This window comes from Haemaphysalis longicornis, unplaced genomic scaffold (assembly GCF_048455015.1).
Source record: "Haemaphysalis longicornis isolate Haplotype H1 unplaced genomic scaffold, Haemaphysalis longicornis Haplotype H1 scaffold_6, whole genome shotgun sequence".
Classification (NCBI taxonomy): domain Eukaryota; kingdom Metazoa; phylum Arthropoda; class Arachnida; order Ixodida; family Ixodidae; genus Haemaphysalis; species Haemaphysalis longicornis.
In genome coordinates, this window is record NW_027526407.1 from 50,240,914 (window position 1) to 50,254,126 (window position 13,213).

At 50.0% G+C, this 13,213-nt stretch overlaps 2 protein-coding genes across 2 annotated transcripts in view; both read right to left on the reverse strand.

Annotated features, from left to right (window-relative positions):
• Positions 1-2,847: 2,847 nt before the first annotated feature.
• Positions 2,848-4,712, reverse strand: LOC144143003 (solute carrier family 22 member 6-like). The gene has a single exon (XM_077674829.1). The coding sequence runs from the start codon at positions 4,681-4,683 to the stop codon at positions 2,848-2,850; it is 1,836 nt and encodes a 611-aa protein (XP_077530955.1). The 5' UTR covers positions 4,684-4,712.
• A 7,756-nt stretch (positions 4,713-12,468) lies between these two features.
• The window catches only part of LOC144142628 (catalase-like), an 87,533-nt gene continuing 86,788 nt past the window's right edge, over positions 12,469-13,213 (reverse strand). The window contains exon 11 of the mRNA XM_077674272.1: positions 12,469-12,686. Coding sequence (XP_077530398.1) covers positions 12,678-12,686 — 9 coding nt within the window. The 3' untranslated portion in view covers positions 12,469-12,677. The remainder of the gene's footprint in view (positions 12,687-13,213) is intronic.

The window sequence follows — 13,213 nt, forward strand, 5'->3', positions numbered from 1 at the left end:
GTCCGGCGTTTTGGCGGAGTGATACCGTACATGAGACCTCACACTTATAATCGATCCCACGAAGAGTACAAGAGTCGGCACGAACTCGACAAGAGACACCAATCCGGATCTCACTTTCATAAAAAAACATCCCTCACGCTACATCGACCAAATGCCTGCGATTACGCGCTACTGGCCACCACCCTACATGGGTTGGAATACAAGCACAGTACTGGCTTCGCCCGTCTTACGGCTGGACGAAGCTAACAGAAATACGAGCAGAAAGACACCCATGCTATGAAAGCAATTACTCGACCATCCAAGGATGGATCGCATAGATATCCCGGCAAGTGAAAACCTATACCAAAACATTACAGACTTCCACCACCTCCGCTTGCATCGGCGCCTGCAGCATGCCTCCTTCACATATGGGAAGCCCGACGAAGCCTGCGGAACAGGTGGAAAAAGCAGCGCATGAACCGCAAACTCAAGAAGCGTATTTCTTTACTCACTGCCAAGGCGGTAGAATATAAGCTATCGCCTTATTATAAGCTACCCCTTAATTAGCTACCGCCTTATAATAAGAACAAGCTAGCGAGAGAAAATTGGCTTACCTATTGCGATTGGCTTCAATGCATACTAAGCACCTCTAAAACTTGGAAACTGCTTTGGTATTTGATCAATATATATACCCGACAGGAAGTAGGACGGAATCGCACCACAACACGGCCAGAGCCACGTACTCGCCAATTCCCGGGCAGTGAAGCGGCTCTCCTTTTTGGTTCTGAAAGCCCGGTACTTCCCTACGCAACCGTCGGAGCCATTGCCCCCATACACCGGCAGCCAAAACAAGCTTCTCGATTAGGATATCCACCTTCACGAAGTTACCGAGGCCATTCAAAATCTGAGGCGCCACACGGCTCTAGGAATTGACAAAATTACTAGCAAAGCGCTCACCAATCTCGACGACCCTTCGCTGCCAGAACTTACCGCCCACCTCAACAAAATTTGCAAGGCTGGCGTCTTACCCGAGGATTGAAAAACAGCGGAGGTCCGCCTCAGACCAAAACCAGGCAAAGCACCAACCTCTGAAAACTTGAGACCTATCTCTCTTACGTCGTGTGTGGGAAAACTCCTAGAGCATGGTACCGTAGTTCTCAACAGACTGCAACCGTATCTGGAAGACCCTGCACGGTAAAATTTCTCCAACAATGGTGGGATTCGGTCCGCCACTGTCAACGAAGGATATCAACGCAGGATAACGCAGACACAATACGACCTTCCCGTTCCGCCCTTTCCATTGCGCCTGTTGCCATTCGAACCCATTCCCATTTCAAGATTCCCGTTTGTTCCCGCTAGAGTTCCTGTATATAGCTCCCGCAGGGAGCTATAGAGCTATATGCAGGAACTCTATTTCCCGCCCGTTTCAAGCCGGCACAGTACGACCTTCCCCTTTCGCCCTTTCCCATTTCGCCTCTTTTCATTTGAACCAATTCCCATTTCAACATTCCCGTTTGTTCCCGCCCGTTTTAACCCGACACAAAACCACCTTCCCGTTTCGCCCTTTCCCATTTCGCCTGTTCCCATTTGAACCAATTCCCATTTCAATATTCCCGTTTGTTCCCGCCCGTTTTAACCCGACACAAAACCACCTTCCCGTTTCGCCCTTTCCCATTTCGCCTGTTCCAATTTAAACCCATTCCCACTTTCACACATTCCTCCACAAATTCCTCCACATTTTCTGCTATTTTTGCACAGATTAAAAATCCAACTCTGTGTTCTTTCTTCTCTTGGGGTCCACTGTAGCACAGAATATGCCATCTACTGAGCCCCAAGAAGCCTAGTTCTACTGTGTCCAACTTAATGTCCGACAAGCTCCTCCACGTCCGTCGTTTTATAAACCACCTAATTCGGATCTTTCGAGTCAACCTACCAATTAGTGCGCAGGCAGCAAAAGGGTCGACCAGAAGAAGTATGTGCGCGTACCAGCTGTGGAAACACCTGTTCACCAACGACACCCTGGTCGCCCGCCTAGCCTTGGCCTCGAGGGCATCGGGCGTCTGCTCATCACTGGGATTCCTGGACTAGGGAACCACTACTAGAGTGCTAAGTAAACACTATTTACTACTAGTGAACTTTAGCAGAGCGTTACACATCCACAGAGTATCCCATAACCGACGAGACGTATGGGACAATGCTTCTAAAAATTAGTCACCAAGAACTAGCCGGGTCAACCACAAGAAATACGTGTGTGAAGTCACACGAATGCCCACGATAGCACGAACAGCAGAACCATATTATACAACCATTTATAAAGCAGCTAAACAACTGAGCCATGCCTCTTAGTCTTCAAGGTCAATCCATTATGTAATTACAAGTTGGATTATGTGAAGTTCTCCAATCAGGTCTGTCAATCCATTATGTAATTACAAGTTGGATTATGTGAAGTTCTCCAATCAGGTCTGTTAGTCAACGAAGTCAATTCATTATTTAATTAGAAGTTGGATTGTGTGAAGTTCTTTAATCATGGTTTCCTGCACTGATTATGTTTAGAAACAAATACATAAAAAATCCAAGCATAGAAATGTCGCGGTCAAATGTGCGATTACCTTGGGTTTCCTGCTTATAAGGTCATGTAACTGTCTGTGTTGTGTCAGTTCAAATACTCCTTGGGTGATACGTATACCCTTAGTGTGTTGCGTAGGCCGATATAATGAACGCTAAGCAGACCCGTAAACGACTATCATGGGGCCTGGTTGCCGTTAGAACTCAAAATAGTGCTTGCAAATATAATCATTCGCACTGCGAAACAGATGCTCGGTTCATTACACACGAAAAGATACAACGCAGAGCAAATAAAAAAACTGGCTATGGCTGTCCGATGAACGCTCTACCAGGGCCGGGATGTCCGGAGTATATGGGAGGCTGACGGGCGCCAGCAACTGGACCGGCCACTGGGGGTACAGGGGTCGCGGACTGCGACCGCTTGCGACTGCTACCTGCTGAGCTCCTTCTCAGGCTTCGCCTCTTCTTAGAAGGTAGACTTCTGAGCGACTGCTTCATCTCATCGACCGTCGGGGCTTCGATGAACACTCCCGAGGCGGGAACGCTGGCCTCTGCCAGGCGTGCGTAGGTGCCGTACTCCAGAGGCAAATAATGGAAGGAGTAGGCCGAGGAGTACACTACGGCCGATATGAGCAAGAATAGAAGGTCCTCACGGCCGATCCTTGCAAGTTCTGAGATCAGGGCGCCCATCATGCCACCTAGGCGACCGGAAGCAAACGCTAAGGACACGGTAACGCCGCGGGTGGGGGTCGGAAACAGCTCGATGACGTAGACGAAGTTGAAGATCATCGCGACGCTGCAGGCGGCCTGGGTCATGACCAAAACAAGGTCCCTAACAAGTCTGAAGGACGATTTCCCACCGGCGGCGACCATAGCGACGCTCACAAAGCAGCAGAAACTGCCGAGTATCAGGTAGGCGCAGGTGACGAGCCTCGTCTTGTCCATGCGGTTGACAATCTTCAGTACAAAAAAGTACGCGAACGCGTTGGTGCACAGCGGGGCCCACTGCATCCACGGTGCTGCATCTTCTAGCTCCACCTGGTACAGGATCAGGGAGTAGAAGGCAATCATGACAGAGAACGACGAGCCGAACATGATCACCGCCCGACGCCACACCACTCTCGCCATGTCTGTGGCCACCGTTGACGTGCTCGTCGCGCCCTCTGCGGCCCGGAGTCTCTGCTGCACTCTTTGCAAAAGAAGCGCCACGAGTTCTTTATGGGCGCCGTTCGTTTTGGCGGCAGCCAGCATGACGCTTTCGGCCGCGATGAGATTGCGGCTGGCTATCAGCCAGCGAGGAGACTCGGCGACCAGGAATACGCCGGCCGGGACGAGCAGCGTTGGCGCAACCATGACAAGCTGTCGAAAGAACCAGCTCAAGTGCGGCACCTGCTCGAGCACGGCGAAGAAGGTCTCTGCCAGCATGAGGCCCATCATGGCGGAGAAAGACAGGAAGGTGGGCCGGCTCGCGAACGAGCAGGACTCAGCCAAGATCGTGCCGGCAACGGTGTAGAGAGACAATGTGCTGCCCGAGACAAGGACCCTGGCGATAACGTACACGAGGTACGTCCTGGCGAAGCAGCATTCCACGGTGGCTACCATCACCACGAATGCAGAGCCCCGGACGACCGGTAGGCGGCCGAAGCGGTCGGAGCAGTAGCCCGAGAGTACCAAGAAGCCCAACGAACCGGCCATGAAGACGCCGGTGGCGATAGCCTTCAGTAAACGCCGGCGGCACACCAGGTTCCACTCGGGGACGATGCTACTGCTCGCGCGTTCTGGATCGTAGTGCCAGGAGTCGCACTCGACGACCGTGGTGTCGTTCAGGTCGCCCGGCCTTGCGTACACCGTGCAGCGGCTGTGTCGCCCGTCGGCTTCGACGGGAATCGCTATGCTCTTCCAGGCGTCGGCCGAAAGGTTCACGTCATTGGGCTGCCTGCACCAGTGGTCGACTTCTGCCGTGATAAGCGCAAAGGCGAGAGTGTGGGAATTCATTACCCACATGACGATCAGGGTGAACAAGACGAGGCCCTTCTGGTAGTGGCCCTGGCCGAAGACTTCCTCACAGTCGAAACCCTCGCTTGTCTCGATGTCGACGACCGAGAAACGCTTCGGAGACAAGCACCCGAACGGATGCATCCTGTTCAGTTGTTTCTTTTTGTAGGTTCGGGAGGCGAACAAGGACACGGAGAGGATGCACCCGTTCGTTCGTGACTTCTACTTCTCTTCTTGTTGTTATTCCACGTCTTAAAGCGCATACCCACGCGGGGGATTGGAGAAGAATCGAGCAAGAAGCGGGCTAATTCGCCCACCCGCAACTTAAAAGTAGATACCTATCCGCTGGCATCCAGTAACAGCGCGAGATTAGAAGGAAGAATTGGCTAAAAATTGAAAGTTGCGGCTGAATTTGAGAAATCGTACCCGTAATAATAAAGGCTAACAGGGCAGACGCCTGGTCTCAGACACATATGAATGGATGGCTGCAGCCACCCATCTGTGACAATATCCCAGTGATGTGGCCCCTAGCGACAAGAAGTACGGGCACGGAGATAGGAAGTTCAATTGGTTGTAATGGCCTGATGAGGTGACGTTGTTTGATCATTGAAAAACCACGGCAATGTAATAAGAAGTGATCTAGTGTCTCATATTCACCGCAAATAGCACATATATAGGGCGGATGAGGCGAGGCCAGACCTGTGCCTCTCTTCCTCTTTCACTCGTGCCTCATTGGATGCTGATGATAATGAGGATTTACTCCTATGTGCAGACGGAATAACAAACAATATGCTAAGAAACTTAAACGATGCTCAGATGGAGGCCGTGGCCAAAAACATAAACGATTTGTGGCTCGAAGATCGACTACCCCCTCAATGAAAACACTCAACGATAACAACTATACCCAAGCCGGGGAAACCCCTTGCAATAAAAAAAATCTAAGACCAATCTCTCTCACCTCATGTGTCGGCAAAATCTACGAAAGAATAATTACTACAAGGCTTCAAAAGTACACAGAAGAACACCAACTTTTTCCGGACTGCATGATCGGTTTCAGGCAAGGACTGTCCACCCAGGACGCCTTTCTACAGTTAAAACACGATATCATAGACAACGATAATGACCAGGTTCAAATCATCCTCGCACTGGACCTCAAAGGCGCCTTCGACAATGTATCGCACGATTCTATCCTTAAGGCCGCCGAGGAGACACAATGCGGGGAAAGAACATACAATTACATTAGAAACTTTCTATCAGACAGAACAGCAACAATTGGCATATGCAAAACTCGATCCGACCCCTTTAAGGCACCAAACAGAGGCACGCCCCAGGGATCAATGATCTCGCCTCTTCTGTTCAACTTAACAATGATCAAAATTGCTAAGAAACTGGAAGAACGTGACGAAATCGAAAAAGTCATATATGCCGACGACATTACTATCTGGACGAAAAGCGGAACTTTACAATCTAAATTAGATCTGCTACAGGATGTTATCAACGACCCCCAAGATCCGATCATAAAAAAACTCACGCCATATCCACGGAATGAATGATGATAAGTGGGGCGAAGCTCGAGAGGGGGAGATCATCGGTAACCGTAACTCTCCCGTGAAAGTTCGCCCATTACATCATTAAGAAAGACGTAAGACTGTGTGCGTACATTGTACAAATCAACTTTTATTTTGTTCTTTTATTTTGTTCTTCCGGGACGCCAAATACCAGCAGATTTGACCTTCTTGACTGATTTTCGAGGTCATCAATCTTAAGTTCTAATGTACGCACAGTAGTTTGCAAGGTTGCGACTTGGTCTATACAGGAGGATACTTTCTTGTCAAGCAACGCAAGGCTTTCAAGCTTAGTTTCGATAGACTGTAGTGAGAGGAAACGAGCAAAGGTCCTTGCGTCTCGTTCGATCTCCGAGAACGACTGCCTGCGTTCGTGGCGTGATCTCTTGCGTGATCTCCCCCTCGCAGTGCACGTGCGCTCGCGCCTCCGTTGGCGAACACAGACAAGCTCGCGCTCCCGGTGCCGAGTTTGCGCTGCCGGTTGCAGCCGGTTCTTGCGCGTGCAACGCGGCCCACTTTGCGACATCTCCGAAAGCATGCGGCGGTCACGTACCACGAGACACAAGGGATGGACAGACCCATGGCTTTAGGAGCTTCGCCCCTAAAAATGGCTTGAAATGCGCCCCTGAAAAGTCTGAATTCACCAAGATCGACGAGAAACAACATCCCTCCAGGCAGCATTATACTGGATGGACAGAACATCCCTTTCCGCCCCGCAATAAGAATACTAGGCATGGTCATTCAGGAAGACAATAAAGCCACAAATACTCTCAGCAAGCTTGGCAAGACGGCTCAACAGCTGGCCAGAGTAGTAAGAAGGATTACAAGACCTAGGAAGGGCATAAGAGAGGAGGACACCCTCCGCCTTGTTCAAGCCCTCATAATGAGCCGCATTGCATATAGCCTCCCCTTCCACCGGATGGATCAGAAACAAGAGGAAAGGGCCGACGCAACAATAAGAACAGCTCACGAGACCGCTCTAGGCCTACCAATTTACACATCCAACGAAAAATTCCTGAAGCTCGGCGTACACAACACCTTCAGAGAAATCAATAACACGCTATTAGATGCCCAGAAAGAACGCATCCTCAGGACATATCAGGACAATCCAAACGCAATCTACACCGATGCGGCCGTAAACAAGCAAGGCAATGCATCAGCCGTAGCTACGAACGAACATGGGAAGATGCTGGATGTCATCATTACCAAACAACTAAATATTCAAGAAGCAGAAACTGCTGTCGTCATACTAGCAATCAGATGGGCTGAATTCAAGAATAAGGACTCAATAATTATCACTGACTCGACTAGGGTCATAAGGAATTTCATCTGCGGCATCGTCCCAAGGAATGCTGAAAGACTTCTTCCAAATAAGGGGGTAATTCGGATAGGATAGAGAGAAAAATTTCGTCATTCTTGCGTGTTTCGCTTTGTTTACAAAGCAAGAAACGCAAATGCTTGCGGAGTTGTCAACTAACTAACTAACTAACTAGCTAACTAACTGACTGACTGACTGACTGCAACGGCTTACTTGCACGAATGCTTTGCTCTGTGGACAGCCAATGCACTCGCCATTTGTACAAGAGCGGCACGCACACACACAGCTGGCTGGCGCCGCATCTTTTCAAAGTGCTACGAGTTGTGCCGCGCCTCCGCCAGATGGCGCCACGGGTCCCGCGACCGAGAGAAGACGCAGTGAAACATCCCCCTCGCGAGGGGCACGATCAAATGCAGAGCATTTCCGGGGGCGCACGACGTTAAGTAGTTTGCGTTACGTTAATGTTGTTGCACTTGTGGCAACTGCTGACGAGAGAGCGCTCGTCAGCAGTAATTTGAATGAGTCAACGATATAAGGCGCGTTCGTAGCGTCCCATTCTGTGTCGGCTTTGTGGCGCAGTGGGTAGAGCACCATGTACATTGCGTTCCGCCCGCAGTGTCGAGGGATCGAAACCGGGCGCCGGATAGTATTTTTTTATATAGTAGGGACAACGACGGTGCGGACTACGGACGTCAACGCGGGTGACATCGTGAGTTACTGAAATGCTCTGCATTTAAAAACAGGGAAGAAATAGTGACGAAAAGGAACAAGACGACCCGCGAGATCGTTGAGGCCAACGAAATAGCACGTGCTGGGGACTGGTGTGTAAGCACTCCCTCCCACGCACTTACGGAAAAGGAGATGCAATTCCTTGGGCAAGACAACAGTTTATCATCAAACCGCAATCGCAGTGGCACGTGCCTTAATAGTGTAGTAATGGAAAGAGTGAAGCAGGTGTTTCTTCATTGTTTTTTGGATTGCAGTATGTCTTAAATAAAATAAATAAAATTAGTGTGTATGAGAGGGAGTGGGCGGTATAAATTTGTGATTTTTTCCTAATAAAGTTGGTTGAAAGTGCGCTCTGTCTCGTGTCGTCTCTATTCAGTCTTCGTTCCGTTTTTGCGCAATTGAAGTAGAGGCTGGATTACCAACTTGCCCAAACTTACAGCCTACTAAGTCTTCCAGCCCATCTGGTGCGAGAAGGCGGGGTCGTTTATTGGACTGCGGGGCGTTTGAAGGCGCCGCGCGACACCCTTCCTCCCCGTACGTGCTTCTCTGCCCAGGGACTGCACGAGTTTGTTCGTCGACATACCAAACAGCGATAATTAGCTCTTTCTCCACAAGGGCAGCGCGTCTCCATTGCCCTGTTGGCGAAGGTAGACTGAGTAGGGGAGTGCAGGCGTTCGTTCTCGAACCATGCAGTACTTCCTCTGCATTCAACGTATCGCATATACTCGTGAGTATTTCTTCGGAAAAGAGAATCAAGTTTCTCTCTTATGCACGTAAGCATAGCACAGACATCCAACCGTCATCGACATAAAAAAACAGCAGTGCAGAATTGGAGGATGGTAGTTCTAAATCGGCTCTTCAAAGCAGTAGCGGATCTCGCCTCCTGTTCTCACATGGCAACACCACAAAAATGGGGGTCCCTCTGCCACTCCTCTGGCCGATGAGGCACCCAACCACAACACTCGCGCATCCTTAAAAGGAATAAACAACTAATAAACCGTAGAGCTCAGTTTGAAGAACTCTGAGCAGGTCGCGCCTCTCGCCTTAACACCCAGAGAGAAGCTGGCACGCGACGCATGCATCAGGCGCTCGCATCGAGCACCTGTGAATAGGCGCCTCGGCGCGCGCTCATGTGGCCGGGTTGTGCCGAGCGCGGGGACTCGCATCGAGCCCCTGTGAATAGGCGCCCGCTCATGAGGCCGCTGCGCCAAGGTGGCCCAATTTTTTAACAACGAACGCGGGCCTCGCGGCGACCGCCCGGCAGCATCAAAACCAAGAAAATTCCCAGCGCACGTGTGTGCGTGCCTCGCGACGAGCGCCCAGCGTCCCCTATGCACGTTTGTCAAGCCAAGCCAACGACAGCATCCGCGCGGCCTCGCAGAAGCGAAAGGAAAATCTATGCGGACACCGCAAATTACGATTTCCGTATACCATGCGCACACGAAATGTTACGACTCGTTCTCCTGTCTCCTGTCGTCATCGTCTCCTGTCGTTACGGTAAAACAACACATCAAACAATAGTAAGAAAACGTGTGTAATGAATAAAACCGGTTCAAAATAAACCAGCGAGATTTAAAATACAGGAATAGTTAGTACCTCATTGCATAAACTAACATTAATTTAAAATACAGGAATAAGGAGTATTTAATTGCATCATCAACAGAAATTTGTTAAATTCCTTGCCCGAAAATTAGTTTCAAACACCAGGTGTTCCGCAAAGCATATTTCTTAACATGCTGTGGCGTGTGACACGAAGACCACTTGCGGCCAGTCTGTCTCTCACTTAACTGCTTCAATCCGGTTCAACGCAATAGAGGGCGCCACCGCCTGAGCAAGCGCGCGATTGCTCCTCCCACCGGCGCTTCTCCGGCGCCCAATCAGCGCGCGACGAGTGGCAAGAGAGAGACTTGCAATCGTTCAATAGGCTTATACACTGCATGCTTTTCTTCTCCCCAGGCTTCACGTTAATGGAGATGGACCGGGATTTTTTTTTGTATAATCTACCACGCTGGGTTTGGGGGTTTTCCACTCGCTACGAAAACGATAAAGCAAGACAGACCCTTACGTTCGACCGTCTAAACATTTAAAGGCACATACGAAACAGGGCACAAGGATGCGTATGCGCACACGGAATTTTCAAACACTTCGAAGGAGCTAGCGAAGTGTCAGAGTCACTGACGGTCAGACAGAATTTATCGACAGCGTAAAGTTGCACCTTTTCGCTTACAGACGGGACAAACACGGCGGACCATCAAACGACAACAAATTCAAACGGGCCAATGCATTCGCGAGTCAGTCAACCGGCCAAACCGACATAATGATCACGGACTAGGCAAAGTCATTGTTAATTATTGAGTACCATTTCTCCTTCAGCGGTTTCCGTTTCGTCTGGGCTTATAATTTGCTTCGACTGGTGTTCTGTCCACACGAAGCCATTGCTAGAGTCACGTCTGGTAATCTGTAAGTATTAATTGAGTAACCATTAACAGTGGCTCTTGATTGTCCTTGTGTGGCAGCGGTTTGGCAAAAAAATTACACCATCGTCCCGTGGGGAACCCTGATGAGGATGCGAAGCATAATGGGGGTTCCGTGTGGTTGCATTGTGTTGCCGTTATCTTGAGTGATCTGGTGTTTAGTAGCGCCAGAGGGAATTCCACGTCCGGGTCCACACCGGTGGCAAAGGCACGCAAGTACGGTTGTGTTACGGTGAGTAGGCGGTGGTGCTCAAGGCGCCGAAACTCGTCCATCATGTTCTTGTCGATGTTGTCTCTGTGGTAGAATCGGTAGTCTCCGTCAGCGTTGGTGAGGGAAAGGTTGTTGACGTTGGTGCACCGGCTGAGAGCAACGTACACGTCCTCGTCTTCGCAGCTTCGTCTTCTTCTCCTTCTTCTTCAGCGGTTCCCCTACGGGAAGATGACGACGGTTGTTGAACGCGAAGCTATCTCGTGATGGGTTCTTTGTTGGCCAATCCATAGGGGCATCCTGCCACAATCACCATCAGAGGCGCTGCGGACGGGGCGAGAGCAACGTACACGCCCTCCTCTTCGCAGCTTTGTCTTCTTCTTTTTCTTCAGCGGTTCCCCTACGGGGAGACGACGACGGTGGTTGAACGCGAAGCTATCTCGTGCTGCATTCTTTGGTTGGCCAATCCCTAGGGGAATCCTGCCATAATCACCATCAGAGGCGCTGCGGGCGGGGCACAGACGCGGGACATCCCCCCTAGCAAGAGATGCTTCGCATCTAAAATTGAGTCAGACTGCTCCACCGGGAGTTGTGAAACGGAACTGACATAAGTTCACAGGGCAGGAAGGTTGCGTAGGTCAAATTCGCGACATTCACCAGCCTAGTGCGATTATGTCCCGCAGCTCCACAGCACCACCAACCTTCCACCACCCAGATCGCCAGTGTGAGTGCGCGTGGCAGAGCTGCCAGCTCGAAGGCCAGGAGTCCGGGCCCTTATCTTTTGGGTGAGGATGGCAGCTGCGGCACGCGGCCTACCGGACTAGGATGGCCATCCACCGCTCCTACCTAACTCTGTCTCCTCAACCCTCTCCCTGTTTCAATAAACGTTTTCTCTCTCACACACACACATATGATAGCCGAGGAATGGTGCCGACTTACCGAGTACCAGGAAGATCTCCACAAACTAATGGTACTAGAGAGAGAGAGAGAGAGAGAGAGAGAACATTTATTGCCACTGCGGCTGAAGGTGGCGGCCCATAGTGTCTAGATGTGGCCTTAGGTGTCCCCTATTGCTGCTACCTTATACTTCCTCCCCATTCGTATATGTGGTGCATTAAAACACTCTTTCCCTTGACTGGCGTTTTATTTCTCTTAACACGACGCCGAGGGCTTTCAACTTTCCCGCCTAGCAATAGAAGGTACCGAATGAATCACTGTAGAAAAAATGCAACCGTTAGCATACTCACGGGGACAAATTCGGTGTCCTGAATGACGCCAACACTTCACTTCACAGTATTCTTTCACTATCGCAGAATACCATGAAAGAGGCTGTGGGGCATGATGCTTAGCGGCTGGTCGAGAGCGCGACCCGAACGTGATGGCACGTGAGTAGAACCGTTACACACCAACCGCGCAGAGCCGCGGTTCCAGGGAAGCTGTGGCGTCGGCCGGTCTGCTCGTGGACGCAATTCGCGTCGTAAGACGAATAAAAAAAAAAAGAGACGCAACACGGTTTAGCAGAAAATAAGCCGGTCGAAGTAATTTGCGCCAAAAGACACAGAAAGGAAAGTTTAGAAGATGCAAACACGAAGTAGCAGTAAACCAGGCTTTCGTCTTCAAAGGACGTAGGCAGACTTGAGTGCACCTAGCAATTATTTATTCTTTGGGTGCACAACACAAAAGATACTGTAATAGCAATGGAACCGAACGTGGCAATCTCAAAGCAGACAATGTGTGACGGCACGAAACATGCGCTTGTCATTCGGTGCAGTGTCGAAGTGCCTGTCAAGCAAGAATATGCAGGGAACGGCGCAAGGATCTGCAAACTGGCCACCGGGAACACTTCAACGCCCCTGAAAAAAAAAAAGAATAATTAAAGAAAAGTTGTCGCAACTGGCAAGTCTGTCTGACTGAGACTGAGACTGATACTGACTGAGAATGGGACTGGTTAGCTCATAATTGCTATTCTTCGTCTTTGGGGGACCGATAATTCAACTCTCTTTTTAGAAATTTGGCAAATTTGGTATGAACAAACTGTCCCAGATATGTCATTTCTCCTTCCGTGCGGCCTTAGACCCCGGCTGTTCTTTTTTGACTCGGGGTTCGTCAGAAAGACCCTACCGCTATAGGCGTACTTTTGGTGAAAGCAAATTAAGTAAGATTTCTTACGAGGCCTCGAAAGCGCACTTTAACAATGGGACAGCAAATATTATAGATATAGAAGGCCAATTCGGTGTGCCAGTTCGAGAGTACCCTTCAGTGCAATCGGTGACAATAGCTTTCTCCGTGCTTCCGGAAGCAGAGGAAGTACGGGTAAATCTTCGGATCGAATGTACAATTTTTGAAAAAGTTCAAACAGGCTTCAAATAGCGAATCGGAA

Coding starts and splice junctions, on each gene's coding strand:
- LOC144143003 (XM_077674829.1), bottom strand. CDS start 4,683: ATGCATCCGTTCGGGTGCTTGTCTCCGAAGCGTTTCTCGGTCGTCGAC.